The sequence below is a fragment of the Enhydra lutris genome, unplaced genomic scaffold, assembly GCF_002288905.1.
Source record: "Enhydra lutris kenyoni isolate GAN:26980312 unplaced genomic scaffold, ASM228890v2 scaffoldscaffold13, whole genome shotgun sequence".
Lineage (NCBI taxonomy): Eukaryota > Metazoa > Chordata > Mammalia > Carnivora > Mustelidae > Enhydra > Enhydra lutris.
In genome coordinates this window covers 34,717,781-34,738,305 of record NW_019154097.1, presented here as the reverse complement: position 1 = coordinate 34,738,305, position 20,525 = coordinate 34,717,781, and the positions used below count along the sequence as shown (strand labels likewise).

Genomic DNA, 20,525 nt, shown 5'->3' with positions numbered 1-20,525 from the left:
CGGGCTTCCAGAGGCAAGAACACAAAAGGGCGCGCACGTGGAGCCCGGCTGCCGTGGGCACTTGGAGCAGCCGCGCGGCGCGAGGCCCGAGAGCAGGGCAGCATGGTGATCGGGGGAAGAGGCAGCGAGAAACTGCGCGGGGCCGGGAGGAGTTCATTTAAGTTCATCTTCCTTCAAAATGAGGTCACCAGCTTGGCACATGGTGGCTGTCTACAGGCTCATTCAGCAGCCTGTCCATTCTTCCACCTGATGGGGGGCAGAAGCGACCCACCAGTGGCCCCTCAGCTGGACGTGAAATCGTAAAGCAATTAATCAAACCTGCTAAAAGGCCTGCCTGACAAGAGCAGGGCTGGTCGCTCTGTCGCCGCTGCTGTTATTTATCATGGAAATCCAGCAGGGGCCCGGGGAGGCACAGCGTCTGTCCACGGACTAGAGCTGGGGAGGGGGGAGCACAGCCTGCCTGCCTGCCTGCCTGTGGCTCCCTCTCCCGTCTCCCTCACCACGTGCCTTAAGAGGGTGTACCCCCCACGCCCAGCCCCTGTGTGTGTGTGTGGGTGGGGGGCGGTGGAGAAAGACCCTGGCTGACAAACTTCGGTCACACACAGATCAGTCACTGCTCCATGCTGCCATCACTCTCCCGTGGGAGTCGATCAGCATGACTTTGTCGAGGACAAACCATAAGGGGCGTCCTGCCCACACCCCGATTTCCCTGACTACCAGGAACGGTCGCAGTGAAGACAGCAAGGCCGCACCAGGCCACTGAGTCAACTCTCCTTGACAAAATGGCCCTCAGAAGGCGCAGAATCCTAGCTCTGCTTCTCAACCCACGGGCACCAACTGGTCCGAATCTCCCCGCAGCCGCGCTGACGGTCTGGGCGGCGGATCTGAGTCGCCACAGCATCAGGGCAGCTGACAGCAGCCCTGAGCCCTGATCAGCACGTGCACCCTGCCAGGACATGAGAACAAACCCACATTGTTCCTACTGCCTCCGAGACATGAACGATCTAGAAGACGACACCCAGACAGAGATACATGTTTCGAAGGAACATACCACACACGCCGACCACGGCAGGGCCAAATGCAGACTCCAGAAGGTGAATGAGAGGGGCAGGAGGCCCCCTATGCTGGCCTGGGAGAGCGTGCTAAGGCAGCCTCAGCTCTCCGTCGAGTATGTTCCCAAACCCAAACCACCGTCTGTGGGACATTAGCTCCCTCCCATAGGTCAGAGAGGTCTGGTGGTAGCAGAAATGGGAGATACTCTGGGCGGGGGCGGGGTGCGGGGGGCTGGAGGCAGTCAGTGGTGGGGGAGGCCTGTATTTACTTCCTCCACATGTTGTCAAACAAACATGCACGAAGGCAGACCCAAAGGCCTCAGCCTGTGTTGCTGGGGGTGGGGGGGCCCCGGAGAGCCCACAGGGAGGCCAGCCCACTGCGGAGAAGGCCGCTCGGCAGCCCAGAAATCTGCCTGCTCTCCCCTGGCTCACAGTGAAGGACGGCTAGGGGCCACATCAGCCACTAACAAGGGTTCCCGACCTAATGTTCCCTACAAAGCCTAGAAACGACGAGTCAATCAGTATTTATTTCCCTCCACAGGGTGTCTGTTACTCACAGTAAATGTGCTCAAAAGATAAACGCTATTTTCATATGTGTCAATACGGACCAAATACCCAAATCCAGTCAGGACAAAAAGTGACATGCTTGTCAGAGGGCCATCTTCGCTCGAGCTGTTACCTTAACTGTTCCTCTGAGCTCCCAGGAGGCATGTTAATCGTTAATCAGTCGATGGACAAACACCCAGAGGCCCCTCACACTGGGCAGGGTGCCTTTGCGGCAACCCACACAGCTTCACCGGGAGCTTCACATACTCGCGGAGAGCTTCACCGGGGTGGGGGGGTCTCACTTCTGGTCTGTTCGGACTCGATAACCGACAGTCCCCTCTGCACATGCTGGCAGGAAGACCGTAGGGACCAGCAGGTTCCCTACGGAAGGCAGCTGGAGTCGCAGGCTGGGCACCTGCAGTTAGGTGCCGCCAACAGACCTGACTTCACACTCCGGAGGCACTGCAGGGGCCCCGTCTGCACGGGGGGAGCGGGGAGGAAGGTAGGGCAGAGGGAGGGGGACCACGAAACCCCAGCAGCGGCCCCTCACCTTTGCCTATGACGAGGCCGCACTTGTCTGCTGGGACCGTGTAGGTTATCTCCTGGATGCCACCAGGGGCTCCCACGCTCCAGTCGCCACGGCCACGGCCTCGTCCTCTGGCCACCGCAAGGCCTCCGAAGCCATCTCTCTCCTGGGAAGAAAGCAGAGCTCAAGTGATGATTTCTGCCACTGCCATGGGACCGCTCTTCAGCCCAGGGAGGAGGTGCAGTGACAGGATGTAACCAGTGCCACACGCTGGAACCTCAGCACCTCTCCCCATGCCAGCCTCGGAGGTGCTCTTTCAAGCCAGAATTAGCACAAACCCCAGGCGCAGTCAGGAGGACAGGCGCAGACGAACCCATGCTTACACCAGCGGCCCCACCAGACTCGACCGAAACAGGCAGTCGGCACAAACTCCTGTGTCTGGAGCCCGGGCCCTACTGTCCAGGTATTGGGCATTGCTTTTCTCCTCCATGCTGATGCCCTTTCCCGGTGGCTAACGCCCGCTGGGCCTACCAGAAACCGGGCGTTAGATGCGAAAGAGCCTCGGGCATCTCAAAGGGACACCCGACTTAGGCCTCCAGCCCTCCCATCTGCAGACACTGCTGAGGGCGGTCGGGGCACCTCACAAGCCAACCAGCGGAAAGGATAAAAGGCTTTTTAAGAAAGTCGGTTGTCCCATTCTCCCCAAATTGGGGGGCAACAAACCAGGTGTGTGGGGCCAGCGTTTGGGGGTGGAGCAGCCTGCGACATGCTCACACCGGGCCCCCCGCAGAGAGCACAACCCCCCGGCCAGCGCCTAACAGAAGGTTCCCTTCATTCAGGGTCAGCAATCTCATGGGAGGTCTTTGTCCCGAGTCACCCTGGAGCGGCAGCATTTATGGTCTTTTTTAGATGCTGAGGGCAAACCTGGTCTAGCCCAGAGCCCCTTCGCGGAAGGGAGAAGCCGAGCCGATGCTCAACACAGTGGACAATGTTCAGCAAAGCCCACCCATGCCGATGGAGAGTAAACCGAGCTCCCCTCCCCGAATCTAAACCCGCAGAAAGGCTTGGAGTACTTCTTCCCCTGCACTCGGCTCTTCTGAGACACAAATCGTGAGTAAACGAGGCAATTCTAGGGATTTACGTGAAAATGCCTGCACACGCGCGTGCACACACAGCCGACCTCCCGGCCTGCGGCAGAATGTCAGAGGGGAGGCTGTCTCCCAGGTGCCCCCGCAGCTCTGGGTCTGTCGCTTCTTCCTGCTGCAGACGATGCTGGGCGCACTCAGGCACTCTCTTCCGAACTTGTCGCATCCCAAGAACTGCCCAGGACTCTGACAGCAGCCCAAGCTCCGCTCTGGGATCTGCCGATTAGGGAAGTCCGTGGTGGGGGCTGTCACGCTGTTAAGTTCAACACGGACACTCGGCAACTTGGGGGCTCGCATGGGTGTCACTGCACGCCCTCCACCCTCTGGTTTGTGGCTCACAGCTCGGCCCAGAGAGGCTCAGAAGCTTGTCCCAGCTCACACGGCTCATGGCAGAGGGGTTACGGTTTCTAATCCCGTGCTTCTCCTTGGCTCCAGGTGTTTTTAAACCTGCCCTCAGTTCAGCACACCTGGGAGACCTGCCGACCCAGCGTGAGGCCCAGGGGTTCCCGGAGCACTGAACAGCAGGGGCCCCCGCAGAGATGCTAACAGCATCACAAGCTTGCTCTAGTGCCCCGAGATGCACACGGAATCCACTGCGTGAAGATGGCTTTAAGACTGTGGAGGAGGAGCACCCGGTGGCTCAGTGGGTTAAGCCTCTGCCTTCGGCTCAGGTCATGGTCTCAGGATCCTGGGATCAAGCCCCGCATCAGGCTCTCTGCTCAGCTGGGAGCCTGCTTCCCCCACTCTGTCTGTCTGCTGCTCTGCCTACTTCTGATCTCTCTCTGTCAAATAAATAAGATCTAAAAAAAAAAAAAAAAAAAAAAAAAAAAGACTCTGGAGGAGCCTGAAGTGTTTTCTGAGGCTAAGAGTTTATTTATTTATTTAGTAGACTCCATGCCCTGCATGGAGCCCAATTCGGGGTTTGAATTCCCGACCCTGAGACCAAGATCTGAACTTCGATCCAGAGTCGAGCACTGAGCTGACTGAGAGCCCCCGGAGCCCTGTAGTTGACTTAACGCAGTTCCACGCGAAAGGCACTCGATGGTCTGACCCATGGTGACCCGCACTGCACTTCTCCTAATGGTGTAGTTAGGAACTTCCTGTGTCAAGAAAACCCAGACCCTGGGATAACAAAGGAAGGAGAGCAAGAAGCTAGTAACAAAATACAGGAAGGCAGGAAACAGCAGGTGTAGAGAAGCCGCTGGCCATGTCCCCAGAGGCGGGTGACTGAAAAGACCGCTGAGTTCCAGAAATGCGACTGGAGAGAGCTCTACGGCGCTGCCCCAAGACCCCTGTGGCACTTCCTGCTTTTGCTGGTGACACAGCAGAAACCCAGAGAGCCAACCCACCTGGGCTGTGAGGATAAGCTCGTTGATGACGTGCGCCGCGTGCTGACACCGATCTGGAGGTCCCATGACTTGCGCGGCTCTCTCTGGACTGATACCATCGTCTGCAGGACAAAGTGAGAGGCAGCGTAAGGAAAAGCCCAACTTCAGCTGGAAACAAAGGTCACCTGACCTGCGATCAGTATTCCCACCAGAGGCACGGAGGAGCACGTGCGGCTCCATCTTTTTGCATGGCTCATGTCAACACTCGCCTCTTAGGTAATTACAGGCATTAAAAAAAGTTATTACAGAAACGCTAAACAATAAAGCAAAAGAAGGCAGACATGAGCGATGGCCATGTTGCCAAACATGAACCTATCACACAGTTTTCCAACTTTAGAGGAATGAGGAAAATTAAGACAATGTCAATAATTTTGCTCATGAAGGTAAATCTACAAAATTTAAAAAACCGTCCTTTATGCTAAGACGTTAGTCCTTTTTTAAAATGGTTTTATCTTTAAATAGTGAAGTCAAAATAACAGTTTTTTTTTTTTTTTTTTTGAGTCTTTACTGAACAAAATTAAAAGCTGGAAATGCTATGAGGGCCCAGAGGAGAAAGCTAGATTGGTAATTTGGTGATAGTACTGGTGGGAGGGGGAGTGGGGGACACACACATGAGCTAGTTACAGAGTCCTTGTGTTGCTTTATGATTCTTCAGAGCACTAAGGAGTTTTGACAGTCATGGAAACCAACCTGGCTTGAACTGAATCCTCACCCCGGCATCATTCTGAATCTTTTTGATCATTTCCCCATTTCTTCCTATTACAATCCCAACAGCAAACCTGGGCACAGACACCTGAGCACAGGGAAACAAAACCTGATCAGAGCTGTCTGCAAATCTGTTATTTCTTAGAGGATACACTGAAAAAGACAAACCCAAAACACAGACTTGATTTTCATTACAAGTGCCTTCCTGGAAATATGATCTAGCGTATCTTCCCCTCTTTGGAAAACTATCTTGATTGAGGATTGCATTCCTACCTATTAAATATATGACACATCTCGGATTTGATCACGATAGCTATAAAATGAAGAATAATAAACTTTTTGCAGAAAAGGTTGAAAGCGGCAAGCTTATTTCCCAACTCCACGAACTTAACGTAACTATACTATGGACGCTGATTATATTGGTGGTCCCTAAAAGTGTATTTTTATCCCCCCTTCATTCTTCTATTGTGCTAAAATATACAGAACATAATCTTCATCATTTTAACCATTTGTAAGAATACGGTTCAGTGGCATGAAATATACTCACAACATTGTGTAACCACCACTGGTCTCTATACCCCCAAAACCTTTTCCTCACCACCCCGCCGCCCCCCAAAATTCTGTAGCCATTAGAGAGAGACTCTTTCCATCAGCCCTGGTCACCTCTGCACAACGTTCTGTCTCGAAGAACTTGCCCGTTCCGGACACCACGTTGGGGTGGAATCCCCCGTACCCAGCTTACTTTACTAAGCACGATATTCACAAGCCCTATCCAAGGTGAAGCGTTACCGCGGCGCTCCACTGCGAGGGAAAGCTTTCTGGAGCACCTGGGTGGCTCAGCTGGTTAAGTGCCCGACTCTCAGGTTGTGAGATCGAGCCCTGCATTGGGCTCTGTGCTCAGCAGGAAACCTGCTTGAGATTCTCTCCCTCTGCCCCTCCCTGCCCCCGCACACATATTCTCTCTCTCATAAATGAATCTTTAAAAGTTTCTTAAGAAGTAAAGGAAAGCTTTTCATCCCATTCCACCTCATCAGTTAAGCTGGGCTTCCAGGTCTGCTACGCTCACAATGCAGAGCACCGAGAAAGCCCGGCCTCTGGTCTCGACCTGGGCAGCAGGAACAGCCTTGAGGCAAAGCTCATAACCAGGACGACGGCCTCATTCCCTGAAAGGCGTGCAGCTGGCTCCCTTCCCTCCCCTTCTCTCTGGCTGTGACTCTCTCTCCGTCCTTCCTCACACCCACCCTGGCTTTGAAGATGAACCAAAGCCCACTCAGTCAAGGTTAAAGAGCTAACCAAAGTGCGGCCTGTCTGCCCGGGAACTAGCCCGCAGGACAGGCATACCTCTATGCTGCCTCCTCCCGCGCGGGCACCGAAGTCCCCTCGGACACCTCGGAAGTCAGCCTGGTCCTTTTCTCGGATGATCTCCAATACCATTTCTCTTGCTTGCTGTGTAAACACAGAGGACAGGCATTATGGGAACCAAACGCCTAAGAAAAGCCATGACACCGGGTGAAATTTCCACACCACAGCCTGTTACGTCAGACTCACAGGCCCAGAAGGCGCTTAGCTGGGGCCCAGCTCACTTCCTGCGTTCCAACACGGGACACGGGTGGGCTGCTGGGGAGGGTCACAGAGATTGAGTCCTAGGTGACGTGTTCTTTACGTTGCCCAAGGCATCCACACAGGGCCCAGCCGGCTTTAAACCACAGTCAGATCGGCACATGTGTGCTGGGTCAGAGCCTGATGACTGTGGCCTGAGGCATCTGGCACACCGTCTCTTTCTGAGAGCTCTGTGGACAGGTTCCACCCCACAGGAGCCCCGGGGAGGTAAAGGGAAAATGCCAGCCCAGGGGGCCTGAAAATAACTTCCAGCTCCCAGAGATCAAATACCCCGATTACCAACTGGCAAGACTACCTGCCGGGCCTGACGCTCTCGGAGGCACACTCAGCGTCCTCTGCCCCCAAATGCACTTGTTGGCCCACCCTCCCCACAACGGTCCCGGCTGCACAGGAATCTGCACTAAACGTTAGGTGTACATAACAACTCAAGGTCATGGGCACCCAGACTGCATCTTGGTTCTGGAAAAACCAAACCAAACCAAAAAAACTCCAAAACAGCAAATGAAGTCTTCAGACATTTGGAGAAACTGGAGTAGGACTGACTGTAAGAGAATGTTAGGGGACTTGCTATCATTTTCTTAGTCCTGGTTATAGAAATTAGTTCTTATTCTTAGGAGACACATACAAGATCCAGGGGCAGACGGTCATGACGCCTGCCACTTACTTAGAAATGGTATGGTCAAGCAGAAATAAGTGCCACAAGCATGGCAAAATGACAGGGTGAGGTTACATATGTATGTGTTCACTGCTCTACCCTTTCAACTTGTCTGTATGTTTCAAGTTTTTCATAATAAAAAGTCGAGGAGAGAAAACAAACGACCAACAATTTATCCTAAACACAGCGAACGGCTTTTCCCATATAAAAAATGTGGAATACACGTAGTTTTAAAATAAAAAAAACAAACTAAAAACCTTTGGTTGTCAAGATTTTCCTGCAAATCACGGGAACATCAAGGAAATACACTCTTCGCTCTAGCGTTCCTTTCATAAAAGAATGAAGGTTCCACCATGGAAGACGAGCAGGGAGCCCCCCTGTACACACTCAGGGAGGTTAGAAGCCCTGGGGGGCAAGGCACCTGGGGGACCCTGGCCTGCTGGAGGGGAGTGAAGGGCGTACCCCCACCTGGAGCTTAAGGAAAGAGGCTGGTTTCACCACTGGCCCTCAATCCTGCTTTAAAACCAGGATTTTACGTCTGTGTCTGGACCAGAAGAACTACCAGCGACACCAGCTTGAGTCAAGCCAGAGAAGAGCATTAAGTGCTGGGGGAAATAAACAGATGAAGGGGATTATGAGGTACAAACTTGCATTTATACAAGAAAGAAGCCACGCAGCTGAGAAGTGCGGCACAGGGGATAGAGTCACTAATACTTTAATAACTGCACAGTGACGGAGGGTAAGCGCGCTTATGGGGAGCCGCTCCGTAACAGAATTTCCCCGTGTGTTGAGTCACTATGTTGCACCCCTGAAATGGACATAATATCGTGTGTTGATTACAATAAAAATGCACTCAGACACCAATGAGCACCCACATGAATACATCCATTCGTAAATAAGGCATCGTGGGAGGGGAGGAATCAGGGGCATATTTTGCCGGAGACTGGTAACCTTGGCTGGCTCAAAGCCCCAGAGCTCCCACAGAGAAACAGCTGCGGCTGACTAGCTCGCCGAGGTGCATCACCCTGGAGCTCCGCTAAATGCAGCAAAGGCACAGCACGCTGCCGCGGGCAGGAAAAGAACAGTTGTAGTTGGGAACAGACACGTCCCACACCCGCAGCCCACGCGCACTCCTGCTGACAGTGAGAGTCGGAGGGTGGACCTGCCCCAGATGGTCTAGGACGAAGCCCCTCACTGCTTTCAGAAACGGGCTCTCTCCTCTGTGGCCGGGTGGTCGGGGCACAGGATGCTCGCTCCGAGGGCATACGTATGCCTGGGGGCTGCTCACCTCCCCCACCGGAGCTGGAGGTCTTGCAAGAGGGGCCAAGAGAGAAGCAGCGAGCAAGAGCGAAGAGAGCCTGCGGCTGAGGTGCCCAGAGCCCAGAGATGGGAGACCACGTCTCATCAGGGCAACAAAACATGCGCCGGCCACGACCATCACTGCCATCCTCACGTGGCTCTTAGGCTCTCAAAATACGGCCGGTGTAAACGAGGAACTCCATCCTCGTTGGCTCCGAATTCATTTAATGAACACCTGGGGCTAGTGGCTTGGCTGAAAGTAGGACATCCCTACAGCCCTTCCATCACACCCGGTTTGGGACAACAGCTCCCCTTAAACAAAGAACACCCAGTTTCACAACTTCCTGAGTGACACGCGAGCCCCCCAACCCCCACTGCGACCGCCCAAGCAGGACCTGTTCCATCCGTGGTCCCTCCCCTACCTGTACTTTGAACGGGTCTCCTGTGATGCGGAGAGGCTTGTCTGCTCCTGTAGGCAACGGGCCGTCCTGGATCATGACCATTTTCACACCTGTCCGCTCCTGTGGGGGCAACACGCCAGGACGGCCGTGAGGAGGAGCACACGCACGCGCCGCAAGCACGGGGCAGGGCCCCGTCCACCATCAGCCCCGTCCCTCCGACCACAGGATGCTGCCCTGGGAGGACGTCAGCGCGCAGGCCATGCTGGACAGCTGCCAGGTATGCAACACGGAAAACCGTTTCCCAAAACTCTCCTCCCTTCCCGGTCTCCAGAATAGCCAACTGGATCAGTTTTTCTGAGGTGCCAGGCAGTGACGGCTTCTCATTAGGGCCCGAGCACAGCTCTGAGACAGAAGGGCTCCCGCTGCCCTATTTCACTGATGGGGCGGGCCCGACAGCAGGTGCCCAAGGTCCCAGAGCTGAGGCAGGAAGGAGCAAACGGTGGATTCTGGATTCCAGGACCTTAGTGCCGGCACCAGAGCGCCCACCAGGCTGAGGGCTGGGCACGGAGTGCACGCACCGGGCTGCCCACGAGCCCCGACCTGCAACCTCAAAAGCCCAGGAGGGGAAATAAACGTTTGTACACAGCTCATTTGGCTGCAAAATGAACCTGAACTCTCGGAAGCGTATGTGTAGCCCCTCTCACGGGGGGTGACTGTCACTGCATCTGGCTAGACCAACAGGAGTCTGGTTATAGGGTGTGCCCCGGAACTTGCCGGGGTGTTCCATCCTGAACACGTCTGGCCCCCGTGTCTCACACGAGGGATTTTGGAACAGCAGCAGCTAAGGCTCGGGGAGCATTTACTCAGTCACGGGCTCTGTGCCGAGGGTCTGAGGTAAAGATAAAGTCACGAGTTACCACTTCTGCTTCGTGACAGCAGTGAGGCCAACAAGGACTCCGAGCCCTTGACAAATACACACACGTATTTAAGATCCCACAGCTAGTGAGAGAGCGTACAGCTGGCTAGGAGCCTCAGCTCTGGAAAGTCCACACAGGACTTTCACCTGAGACGCTGTCACCTGGTAGTAAAAATAGCCCCCACAGAGCGTCACTGCCCCAGTGAGGGCATCACACTGGCCGTCGCACCTGCCCACAGTGCCTGTTCATAAGCACCCATCCGAAGGAGGATCTGTGGCACCTTGGAAGCAGAGGGGTGCACGGCCTGCCCAGCGGGGGGTAGTCCGAGGTAGGACCAGCCCTCCCCACCACCCCTGAGTCCCAGAAGGCCCGCTGGAGAGCCGCTCAAGCCTCACACACCTGCAACTGCTTGATCGTTTCCCCTCCTTTGCCAATGACCAGACCCACTTTGGACGCAGGGATAAGAATTTCCTGGATCGTGCTATTGCCATCTATGTCGTTGTGAAAGCCAGGGCCGTTCCGACAGCGGTCCACAATCTGTCCCAGGAGCCGTTTGGCTTGTCTTTGGGAGGGAAAAGAATCACAAGAGAAGGAGCATTAAATGAAGGTGCTGGGCGCCCACGGGAGAGCAACAGCACGGGGGAAAGACCACGAAGGAATCAAGGCAGCCCTCCATCCAGCTCCAGCTCCTGCCCCCACAACCCGGGAGGTCTCTGCCATCTGCCACGCTACCGGGCTGGAATTTAAAAGCAACACACACCACACGCCAACATTCCAACACAGCCCTGTCCGGCCTGCCCTCTGCCCGTGAGGGAGTCCGGCAGTCCCGGCACCAACACGTCTCGTCTCCCATCACAAGCGTCAGCCACTCCCGCGGCGGCGACCACCTCTGATCCCCCTGCCTCTCTCTCTGGTCCTCAGTCTGGCACAATGCTTCCCACAGAGGAGACACTCAAGAGACATTGGTTAAATACAGGCAGGAGAGAGCAACGAGAGAGATGGGAAGAAAGAAAGCGAGGGTTAGTAGTCACCATCTGAATTCCCAGACTCCCAATCTCTTCTCCCTAACCAACCTGCTCTCTGGCTTTTGAGCTCAGGCTAGGAGCGCCGGAGCGGGGAGGAGAGGCCGGGACCCAGTGCAGCCGCAGAGCCCCAGATGCGGGCTCTGTGCCTGTCCGCTTGGATTCTCGGGCCCCGGCTTCCCCTGTGATGCTGTCTGGTGCCGGGGGACTCGGAGGCAGGAGAGGGAGACCGCAGGGTCGACACAGCACACCCGGCCCAGCTGTCCAGGCCACCTGTCGAGGCGATTGCCTTTTCAGCACCAGAAGCTCCCCTGGCTGGTTTGTTCTTTAAATCACCATATATGATCTAGTTTTTGGTTCCTCTGCTAGGGAGGAATTCAGCTACTATGCAGCACAGGAAGAAGATGAAACTGTTTCTTCCTAAAGTTACAGTGCTGTTGCCCCGACTGCCTGGGTAGAGAAGTGGAAGCCGGAATGGTTAAAAGAGGAGAGGAAAGAAGAGAAAGGGAGGAAACGGATGTTGCCTTTTGTTGTCTTGAGCCTCTCTGCGTACAGAATCAGCCTGGTCGGTCTTCTCAGCGACACCAGCTTTTTAATATTTTGCTTGTGTACTAAATTAACCTGTGTTGGAAGAAAGATGCCTGGACCCCGGCAAAACCATCCCGCTTGCCCTATAATGCACACCTGCCAGCGCTATTTGTTCTGGTTCGCTGCTTGCAATGTTGCAGCAGAACAAGAGAATTTAAACTCATCTGGACTCCGGGAGAAATGGAAATGGTAAAACAGCCCTATCTACTGAGGCAGGCATAATCTTAGCACCCCTGTCCCCAAATGCAACGCTACTCAGTCGATTGAAAAAGGAGAGCGAGCAGACTCTTAAGTTAGTACCTCCCCATTCCCCCGGGAGGTGCGCGGACTGCCGAGGCCTGTCTCTGACACGAGGCTCTGAGCACGGGTGTCCCACAGTCAGAAAGCAATGCCAGCCGTAAGGTGGTGACAACGTCACCCGCTCAACGTCAAGACACCCTCTGGCCAGTCTGTGCAGCCCTCTGAGAGGAGCAAGGGCCACGAAGAGTCAACTCATTTGGTTCACAAATGTCAGAAGGGCAGTGGGATCAGCCCCGGGCAAAGGACCTGGTGCCAGGATTCTCAACGGTTCACCGAGTGACAGGCTCACGACGGCAGACCTGCTCAGGGAAAGGAGGTGTTACCGAGGAAGAAGGAAGCAGATGAGAGTGTTCAGACGGGGCCAGTGTACACTCTTTAAAGAACCTGGTGTACGGAGTGGATGGTATGGCGGCTGCCAGAAATTCTGTAGCGTTTGGGGGGAAAAAAAAAACCCACAGTGATACCTTATGTGTTTTAAGTAACAGAAAACTCCCCTGGCATGGCAACCTCCCAGATCCTTCTCCACAGAAGCACCTGCTGCTGTGGCCAGGCTGCGGCGCGGCTCCACAGCGCTCAGTAACAATCTGGCCCTTCCACGTCTCCCCATGTGGGGAAGGAGGAAGAAGAATGACAGGAAGAAGTAAATAAAATAAACTTACTCAATACTTTCTGGGGTTCCGGTAAGTACACAGGGTCTCTCTGGAATCCCAGAACTCTCTATAAGAAGAATCAAGAAGATGAGGTGTGTTGGTGGGCACCAGGCAACCGTGCACCCGTGCCTCTGTGTACAGACTCTCTCTGGCCTGGTCCCTACACCGGCCCCACAGAAGCCTGGGCCCCAGGAAGAGACAGTTGGCTTCCGCTTGTGGAGAGGACGGTAGGCTGCTGGCTCCGCCCTAGATTCCCAAAGTAGAAACAAGTTCTGCAGTGGGAGCGGGCGGGACGCCGCGGAGCCCTGACAGCGGGTCCTAGCGGGCTCAGCTTCCTTTCTGACCCAGCTGTGTGCCAGGGAGTGCCTGAGTCGCGTCACCCGCTCGTCCTCAGTTTCTCCGCCTGCAGAGTGGGTTACGGTCACCTGTTTGCACACCAGTGAGCAATTTAATGGTAGACCCACACCAGGCCTGGTACCAGGTAGTGTGTGAATTTCCTGAGAGAGCAGGGACGTCTATGTGGAAATAGTTCCGGGCCATTTGACGAGAGAGGAAAAGCTTGCTTTCCGACACCACACGATGCTTTCCTGTGTTCTTAAAAAACCTGCCTCTTAAAATTCTTAACTCCATAAACAAACAAATAAATAAATAAATAAAAAACTAATAACAGTTACTGCCTTGGAAACACGGTAACATGTATCTTTTAAACAGACAAATGCTTCTCTAGTCAACAGTCCTCCACACCCCCTCATCCGCTATGGAAAGAGACCAAATTCAAACGAGTTGCTCAAACTATTAATAATGTTAAGAATGCTTCTTGGGGCGCCTGGGTGGCTCAGTGGGTTAAAGCCTCTGCCTTCAGCTCAGGTCATGATCCCAGGGTCCTGGGATCGAGTCCCACATTGGGCTCTCTGCTCAGCAAGGAACCTGCTTCCCCCTGCCCCCTGCCCCACTGCCTCTCTGCCTATTTGTGATCTCTGTCAAATAAATAAATAAAATCTTAAAAAAAAAAAAAAAAGCTTCTTTTGCTCAATCTGTCTCTCTCCGTAACGCATAGGCCAAACAGCCCCAGCTGGGAAAGGTCCTGAACTGTGTTTCACGCGGGCTAATTTAGCCAGAACCCCCAGCTGGCCTTGGCCTCTTTCCACAATGGGGAGTGGGGGGATAGGGGGAGGTTCTGATCCAGGGGAGCCAGTGAGCAGTCCCCAGGAGTGACCCCAAAGCCACAGCTCTCCTCTAGGCCCCACTGTCTGGCATAACCTCCTGGTACAGAAAACTGCGGTCCTAGAGCAGCCGGTGTCTGGCCGGGGCCACACAGAGCCACAGAACTACGGAGGGCCTCCTCCAGAGGCCAGGTGGGCGGGTGGCCTTGTCTCCAGGCCCGCTTTTGCCCTGGTTTTTCTGGTTCTCATCTGGAAGTCCAGCTCTAAAAGCACAAGGAGAACGGCAACCGCATATACTTACTCAGGTCCCTAAACTTCTAAGCAACGAGCAAAGGAAACGAATCTGGAAAGTCTGGCAAAACACGGATTTCTACCAAACTGAGATCTATGAAGAAAGAAGCCTTACCTGAGGCAATCTGAATTTTGCAACCAGATTCTGCTTGAATCCGTGAAATCTGCTCACCTCCCCTGCCGATAACTGAAACAAACGGAAGAGGGTCAGAACAGCCTCCGCTCCATGTTCAACCACGCATGAATGACTTAATTAACTCAGCAAACATTTACACTTGGCCCGAGGCACTGCAAATCACGGTGGCCTCGGCGAGCCACAGAAATCCTATGAGAAACACAGCGGACAGATACAGGGTATTCGAGCTGAAGTGAGGAGAGAGGTAGGGTGGGGAGAGAGACTGGCCGGGGCTCGTGGCTCTCTATCTCTCAGCCTGGAGAGAGACCTGCAGCCCTTCAAGGGCTCTGGGGGACAGAGTGTGCAAAGCCTTCTACCACAGTGACGGTCACACTGAAAGATTAATCAGGGCGAAGTACATAATGTGGATACTTACTAAATCCAACCATCTTATCAGGCACTTTGAATTCTTCTGTTATTACTGCCCTAAAAACAAAGAACATTTTGGAAAAACATATAAAGAATTTCATGGCCATTTCAGGTTCCCCACATTTCCCATATTGGCAATGCCGGAAGACGAGAGACTTAAAACAAATCATGCCAATAAGTCCCCAGCCCTCGGGAAAGAGTGTCATCTCATGGGACCTCTGGTTAATCACTTCTGGAAAAGATCCCAGTCTCCTCTCTTGCCGTGAAAGAGGGAGAAACCTCTGATTTTTTATTAAACCATCAATTCTAGAAACAACTCCCTTTCTTCTCGGTATTGCCTAACACTTTAAAAGATTCTTTGGGGTCTGTGAAGTTAGCTTAGACTTCTCTGCCAGTCTCCTTAAAACACAGATAGCAATGCTGAATTTCTCTTCAACATTCCTGGTTTCCCTATCTTTTTATTGCTTTCTGGCCTCTCTCTAACTGATCTGTCGCTTTGGGTGAGATGCTCCAAATGGAACCCAGTATCCAGCAGAGGCCTAATCAGTGTTGACCAGGACAAAATAATCACCTTACTCTGCAAGGTACTTTCGTTCAACGCTATTCCATTCATTATGTGTCGGGTTTTTTGTTTTTGTGTGTGTTTTTTTTTAAAACAAGGGCTGCGCTGGTTCTTTCAAACAAACCTTCAAATTTGCCAGAGAGTGTATTGTGGACAATACCCAATTGCCCAAAGCCCCAGAAAGCAATTAAATCTAAACATTTACCTTAGGAGGAAGCTAAATTCAAGCAGTTTAAAAAGAAAAAAGGGTAAGCATTTTTAAACATCTCTCACACAGCTGGATTTTTACCCATCACGAAAAGAATCGAATCCAGCCCACGTTTTTAGGGAAAGCGTGGCACGCAGGAGAAAGGCAGAAGACGCGACAGCACTTGCCACCGTCTCAGTTTGGGGAGAGCGGACAGTCCTCTCCCCGAGGAGCTTACCTCCCCGGCTTACATATGTGCAGAGATCCTCGCTGCAGTCTTGAGATGTTTGAGCCCGCCCCCCAAATCAGACAATGCCAAATCCCTAAGTCAGCAGCACTGTGGACACAAACGCCGAGCCTCAAGGGCCCGACCCGTCTGGAGAGGCCGCGGGGTCCCCATGAGGGCTGTTTCCCTGCCATGGTGGAGGGTCGCGGTGCCCCTGTGCGTGTGGCCATGAGACCGCAGCCCATGCGTGTAGCCCTGTCTGTTCTCCGCAAGTGCCACTGGGGGATTTACTGGGAGCGGTTCAACACTATCACAATACAAACTGTCACAGAACTCAGCAGTTCCTCAGCCCTCAGGGAACGGGAGAAGCAGACTCTCCTGGAGGCAGAAATGTATGAAGAGGAGCTGCTCTGGGCCCCGAGACAAAGCTCCATTCTGACTGCGAGGCTGAAACTTGTTGACTGCACGAAGTACGACATTCTTGGGAAAGTAAAATCTTAATTATGGCTTTATAGGAAAATTATGTTTGATACTAACAGCAACATCATTTAAATTATTCTAATTCACTAAAAAAGCAAACCAGTAACAATAAAACCCAGGTTAAATCTTTTGGTTAACCGAGGCCTGATGATTTCTAGAAACTCCCAAACACTTGTGTAGAACACAAGAGGATATAACTGTATTGTTACTGGTGAAGATTAAGGATACAATGTTACAGTAATGGAGACACAACACAGAATGTCATCCACGAGGGGAGAGAAACTGAGGCAGGTTCCTGCACATTTTATTCCATTTGAAGGGTAACATTTTGACCACAAACATCCTATCTTACAGACTGGTCTTCTTAAAGCCCAGACCTCTCCGTAGCTCTCTAAATCCTCAAAATTTAAGGGAAGGCTATGAGGGTAAACTGAGGCAGGGAAGCAACTGGGCCCTTCTCCAAGGTTCTCTGGAAAGTCCTCCTCAAGGGCATGGCGGGGGGGCCTGGGTTTCTGGCTGCCCAGGACCACGACTCCTTGAGAATAACAAGCTTTATCTTGTGGAAAAGCCCAAAGACGAACACTTCTTGGGACACCTCTGCTCACATGGAGGCATTAAGGATTCGTAAAACTGTGGAAACCATCAACTCAGGATGGAAAATTCCTCTTTTTAGATTAGATATATGTGGGACAGAAAAGAGCTCCCACACTCGAGAGGTCTGTTAAATTTACATACAATAATGGGTGATTTTTAATAGCTCCCATTCGTTTCTGCTTTGTGCTTACGCTGTCTTGGAAAGGACTACAAAAAACTTGAGTCTTAAAGAAATCTAGCCCCTGGTTTTTCCCATTCTCAACCTCTGACTTTCTAAGACTCTAGTACAGATGGTCGATCAATAAACAATTAGAAATGATCAATAAATAATAAAACATAACCCACTGCTTACCTTTGATGTACCAAGGCCCCTAACTGGTTACCTACTGTGGCAAAGAGAAAGAGAAAAGAAAAATCAAAGCATTAGCACGGATAAACTGACTCCATCCTTACACGAGTTCTTACCGTTTCAGGGAGGGAGGGGACGAAAGGCAGAAAAAAAGCAAACAGTAATTTAGGCTCAGTGGCTGCAATGAATGCGTTACATGATATGAAACAGGAGGGGACGTCTTGATCAACACAGTCTCTAACCCAGTGTCCAGCTGAACGCAGGATAAGAAATTGATCTGTGTGTCTGCATGCTGAGAGGCCTGGGAGAAAATCCCGCCTGCCTAAATCCCTCTCCCTTTCCCCCTCCCTCCTGCTCGGGATCCAGATCAATGTAAAGATACTGAGGGTTCCCTCTTGCTCTTTCTCAAGCAAATGAGAAGGTTTAACCTCCTAGCCTGGGAGCATCATTAAAGGACTGCTCCGTGGCAGCTGTGGTCACTAAGAACACGCACATATGTTCCTGCTGGCCACGGGGCACCCCCCCCCAATTCTCCCTGTCCTCCCAAGAACATAAACACCCCAAGGAAGAGGATCTGGCATCTTCCTTCCTTGGGCCTCTTCGCTGACCCACCACAGCAGTCTGCATGCAGTGGACACTAAGAACGAGTGTGCGTTTCAGCCCATTTCACAGAGACAACGGTGCCAAACAGCCTCTTATTATGAAAACCGACTCTGTAATCACATTCCCACAAAACCACTTTAGCTACGCTTTTTGTCCCAGTTTCTCCTCTTTCGGCTACTGATGAGCGTCTCCCTAACCAACCAGCAGCGAAAAGGATTCTGTGCTGTTTCTCTTTTGGAAAACGCAGCCCAGGAAACAAAGGCGGTAGACGAGGAAAAAGTATCAATCCTCAACATATTCTGAGGGACTGAACGGACCTTGCGAGGCGCTAACCAGAGCATTCGGAACCTTGTCTCTAGGGAAAGTCTGGAGGAGGACAGACAAGAGGAGATCAGTGGGGAAGGGTCAAGCACACCAGCTTCCAAACAAAGAGTGGAATGGTCTGACATCTGAAATCTGTGACTCCCAACTGCTCTTCTTTCTGCCTGAACTTAACCCTGTCCTTCTGGCTGGACGGGAACTAGTCCTCAGACGACAAAGGAAAAGAAACCAGATCATGGTTTTTTAAAAGAAGAAAAAGCATACAGAGACACCGCTAGCAGAAAGCAAATGAGGCTCCGGGGTCAGTACCATATTTCTTCTGGATCAGCAGCGAGACAATGGTTTGCAGCCAAAATATTGACATTACATACTATTAATCTGCTTATCTCAGGGATGAGAGAATTGTTTTTTATTGAATCTTCAGATTCTCTTCTTGCATTTCCAGTTGGAATGTGACAAAAGCTCTCTCACTTGGGACAGGTGGTGCTCAGGATTCCCATCCCACATGAAGACTGTTCAATGACAACCTTGGGCAAGGAGTCCTCATCACACCCTGGGCCCCTGCATGGTGCACGAGAGGCCTGTCCACCATCCAAGGCAGTGGGTATGAAAAAAACAGGCTGGAGAAGGATGTCCCCAAGAGTGCCCTTGAGTTTGGTCAACTGTCCCTACCCGAGGGTCCAGCTCCGTCTCCCTGCTAACTGTCAGGACGCCTCCCAGGGATCAAGAATACACAGAAGACAGAGAGACTGAAGACTGAAATGCCTTGACATGCCGAGAACACAGAGGCGCCTGGTCCCCAAACAGGCCAACGCGGCCGGACCTTGGCTCCTGGCCCGCTGCGATGTTCGGTAAGAGATGTCAAAAGGCTGATGATCTTCAGCTATTTTGGCCAGAAACGCCACAGAAATAGGGTAAAGGGCAACACTACCGTAAAGAACTTGGTGAGATTCAGAAGAACATTAAAAAGGCTCTTGGTCGACGCCATTTGAGAAATTTTGTGCTTGTCACACAAAAAAGGGCAATTCCTTTTTGTGGGTAAGGTACGCGTCACAGGTGCCCACTGCCTCGCTGGCAAGGGGAGGGGCTGGCAAAGAGGAAAAGCAGAAGCACACACACCAGCACCCCCCCCCCCCCCCCCCGGACTGTTGCGAGCCACCACACAGGAGGAGGAAATCAAATTCCAACCGAGACTCAGCTCGGAGTTGGTGGGCTCTGAGGAACGACACACCTCCTCCTCCTTCTGTGCAAATGCCGCAGCCACAGGCTGAAACGTGTGATTTAATGAAGTTTCAGTCCCTGCAGAAACGGCTCCATCTGTTGCCGCCCAGCGAAAACGAGCAGTTAGATCAGGGGCGCTGGGCACTCACAAGGTGGACGGATAATGTCCACTCCACGAACACGGAGCCTCCCCTCTGTCTTCGAAGTGAAAAGGGGTCCGAGGAGGGAGGCATATGGGGACCTATCAAGTTCAATTCCATGGTAACTACAGTCATTTTACTGTAAAAAAAAGGCAAAATGCTGCCCACAATCAGTCCCATTTCCCGTTAATGGTGCACACTGGCCCACAGTGCCTCATCTCCCCTCAGAAGTTCAACCCAGCTCCATTCCAGCCCACGCGTGCGCACGCGCGTGTGATTCTCGTTTACCTGGCACACCACATAATGGGAAGCTGACTGGGCTAGGGGAAAATGGGCTTCCCATAGAAGAGATTCATGCTACAATATGAGACATTTTATCTGAAGAGTAATACTCTGCCAATTTCAATAATGATCGTCCAAAAAAAAAAAAAAGGCACTGGATACATTTTCCCCCACGAGCTAGGAGAAAAAGGTCTTCCTCTTTCTTCCCCTGAAGAAATGCTACAAAGTATCACTGAGGAACATACCCAACTTTGTAGTATGCATCAATTTTAATAGTTAACCCCATCCCCCCACCCCCAACAAAAGCCCGAGGAACGGCCGCACCCGTCCTGGCAGGCGCGCACACGGCGCACAGAGCAGCAGACCGCACGCAGGTGAGTGGCTCGGCCGGGAGGGAAAACATCAGCACTTCTTATATAACTGGCCAGACAAGCAAATAAACCAGAGCTTCCTCTGCAGATTTCGGGAACAATCCTGCCCGCATCCCAGGCTCCCCGGCTCCTCTGACTCTGACTAATGCCTTTCCGGGCCCTGGTTACGGTCGGGCATACCTACGGTCCGCAGCAGGGCCTTCTGCCGCTTCCAAAAGCGCCTTCATAAAGCTTTCCTCCCAAGGACAGTACAAAGGCTTCCTGTGTTCTCAGGCAGCCACTCTCCAGCCAGGGCCACAAAACACTGACCTGCTGAGTTCAGCTGAAAGTCCTTAGGCCAGTAATCCATCACTAATTTCTGCAAATTACTGTTGTTT

The 20,525-nt window shown here is 52.5% G+C and overlaps 1 protein-coding gene across 3 annotated transcripts in view; it reads right to left on the bottom strand.

Moving 5' to 3' along the window:
- LOC111145696 (far upstream element binding protein 3) overlaps positions 1–20,525 on the bottom strand; it is a 49,728-nt gene that overhangs the window by 9,300 nt on the left and 19,903 nt on the right. For 2 of the 3 annotated variants that reach the window (XM_022500807.1, XM_022500809.1), the window contains exons 3-12: positions 17,214–17,247; positions 14,820–14,869; positions 14,384–14,455; positions 12,824–12,881; positions 10,654–10,816; positions 9,359–9,457; positions 6,704–6,808; positions 5,348–5,450; positions 4,619–4,719; positions 2,149–2,290 (exon numbers count right to left, since the gene is read on the bottom strand). In XM_022500807.1, the coding sequence (XP_022356515.1) occupies positions 2,149–2,290; positions 4,619–4,719; positions 5,348–5,450; positions 6,704–6,808; positions 9,359–9,457; positions 10,654–10,816; positions 12,824–12,881; positions 14,384–14,455; positions 14,820–14,869; positions 17,214–17,247 (927 nt within the window). The remainder of the gene's footprint in view (positions 1–2,148; positions 2,291–4,618; positions 4,720–5,347; positions 5,451–6,703; positions 6,809–9,358; positions 9,458–10,653; positions 10,817–12,823; positions 12,882–14,383; positions 14,456–14,819; positions 14,870–17,213; positions 17,248–20,525) is intronic. The other variant, XM_022500808.1, reaches the window with a different exon arrangement.